Source organism: Saprolegnia diclina (genome assembly GCF_000281045.1).
Source record: "Saprolegnia diclina VS20 unplaced genomic scaffold supercont1.90, whole genome shotgun sequence".
In the NCBI taxonomy this organism is placed as follows: domain Eukaryota; phylum Oomycota; class Saprolegniomycetes; order Saprolegniales; family Saprolegniaceae; genus Saprolegnia; species Saprolegnia diclina.
Window position 1 is genome coordinate 194,177 of NW_008246157.1, and position 1,156 is coordinate 195,332.

Genomic DNA, 1,156 nt, shown 5'->3' on the forward strand with positions numbered 1-1,156 from the left:
TGAAGACATTCCTATTGACAGCGCGCCGCGACTCCTCGCGAGTCTTGCGGGCATCACCAAGGACGCAGTCTTTCCCCGATTGGATCAACCATTTGCGTGCGAGTTGATCAAGATGTGCTACCACCACGTACTCGACCAACATCGGTTCGTTCCAGAGAGCGACTGCAATTCCAAAGCGTTCCGTCGGTTTGCCACCCACGTCATCCTCCTCGACTGGTACCTCGACGAAGGCGCGCCGAATGCGGCCGGCGGCAACTACCTCAGCACCTTCTTGCCGCCAAGTATGATCCTTGTGGTCGACTCGTTTCTGTTTGCGCGTCAATGCGGCGCGCCGACGCTGCTTCGCATGAAGAAGAATTTGCTGCAACCAAAGCTACTCTTGTACCTTCCCGAAGCGCTCCTACTCGCGTCGGCCAGCCAGCCCACGATCGCTCTAGACCCGTATGTCGGCGTCCTCGAGGATGCGATTGAGATGTTCAACGTCGACGAAGTAAGACATACGACGCTGGGAATGACCATCTTTGCGAACGGACCAGCGCGCCATCTGCCATTGGCCGAAATGAATCCATTCAAGCCAATGAGCTTGTCCGAGCCTTCGCCTCCATGCGAGGTTGCCTCATCGGACGCATGACGATCGTCCTCGGGGCGGTGATCTTAACAGTCATCCTCCATTTGCTGCCCCGCTATGTCGTCGCGATTGTGGCCTTCGTGCTCTTGGTGATCATGCTAATCGCGAACGATGGCAACGGGCCCAATCTCTCCACCGCGACGAGCGAAGACGATCCCAATGCCCTCACCAGCTACGCGACCATGCTCATCTTCTTGTCGTATACGTGCGGCGACCTTTTTGCGGCGAGACGAGTCATGCATACGACGACGATGATTTAGGGTCACAGCATTGCTCATCTGCAACTTTGTGGTGGAGGACGTCATCCCCGCGTACGTGAACCATCTCAACGCCACTGCGTAAGTTCTCACGCGGCTTGGCTTTTCTCCAGCGCCGCTCGACGTGACGGACGGCAGCGACGTGTCCGACGAAGAGTAGACGATAGCTAAAAAGCTGCCATTCTACTACAAATACCGATTTCAGTCTTGCATCGTCGACATTCGATGCACTACGGAGCGTGACCTTCTGGACGAGCGATGGCTGGACGAG

General features: G+C 56.4%; 2 protein-coding genes across 2 annotated transcripts; both read left to right on the forward strand.

Moving 5' to 3' along the window:
• Positions 1-112: 112 nt before the first annotated feature.
• On the forward strand, positions 113-563 carry SDRG_15391 (hypothetical protein; the record flags this gene model as incomplete). The annotated part of the gene is made up of 2 exons (XM_008621562.1): positions 113-490; positions 537-563. 2 exons carry the CDS (start codon positions 113-115, stop codon positions 561-563), a joined length of 405 nt encoding a protein of 134 aa, XP_008619784.1.
• Positions 564-603: 40 nt separating this feature from the next.
• On the forward strand, positions 604-970 carry SDRG_15392 (hypothetical protein; the record flags this gene model as incomplete). Its single annotated transcript, XM_008621563.1, has 2 exons — positions 604-827; positions 889-970. 2 exons carry the CDS (start codon positions 604-606, stop codon positions 968-970), a joined length of 306 nt encoding a protein of 101 aa, XP_008619785.1.
• Positions 971-1,156: the final 186 nt, after the last annotated feature.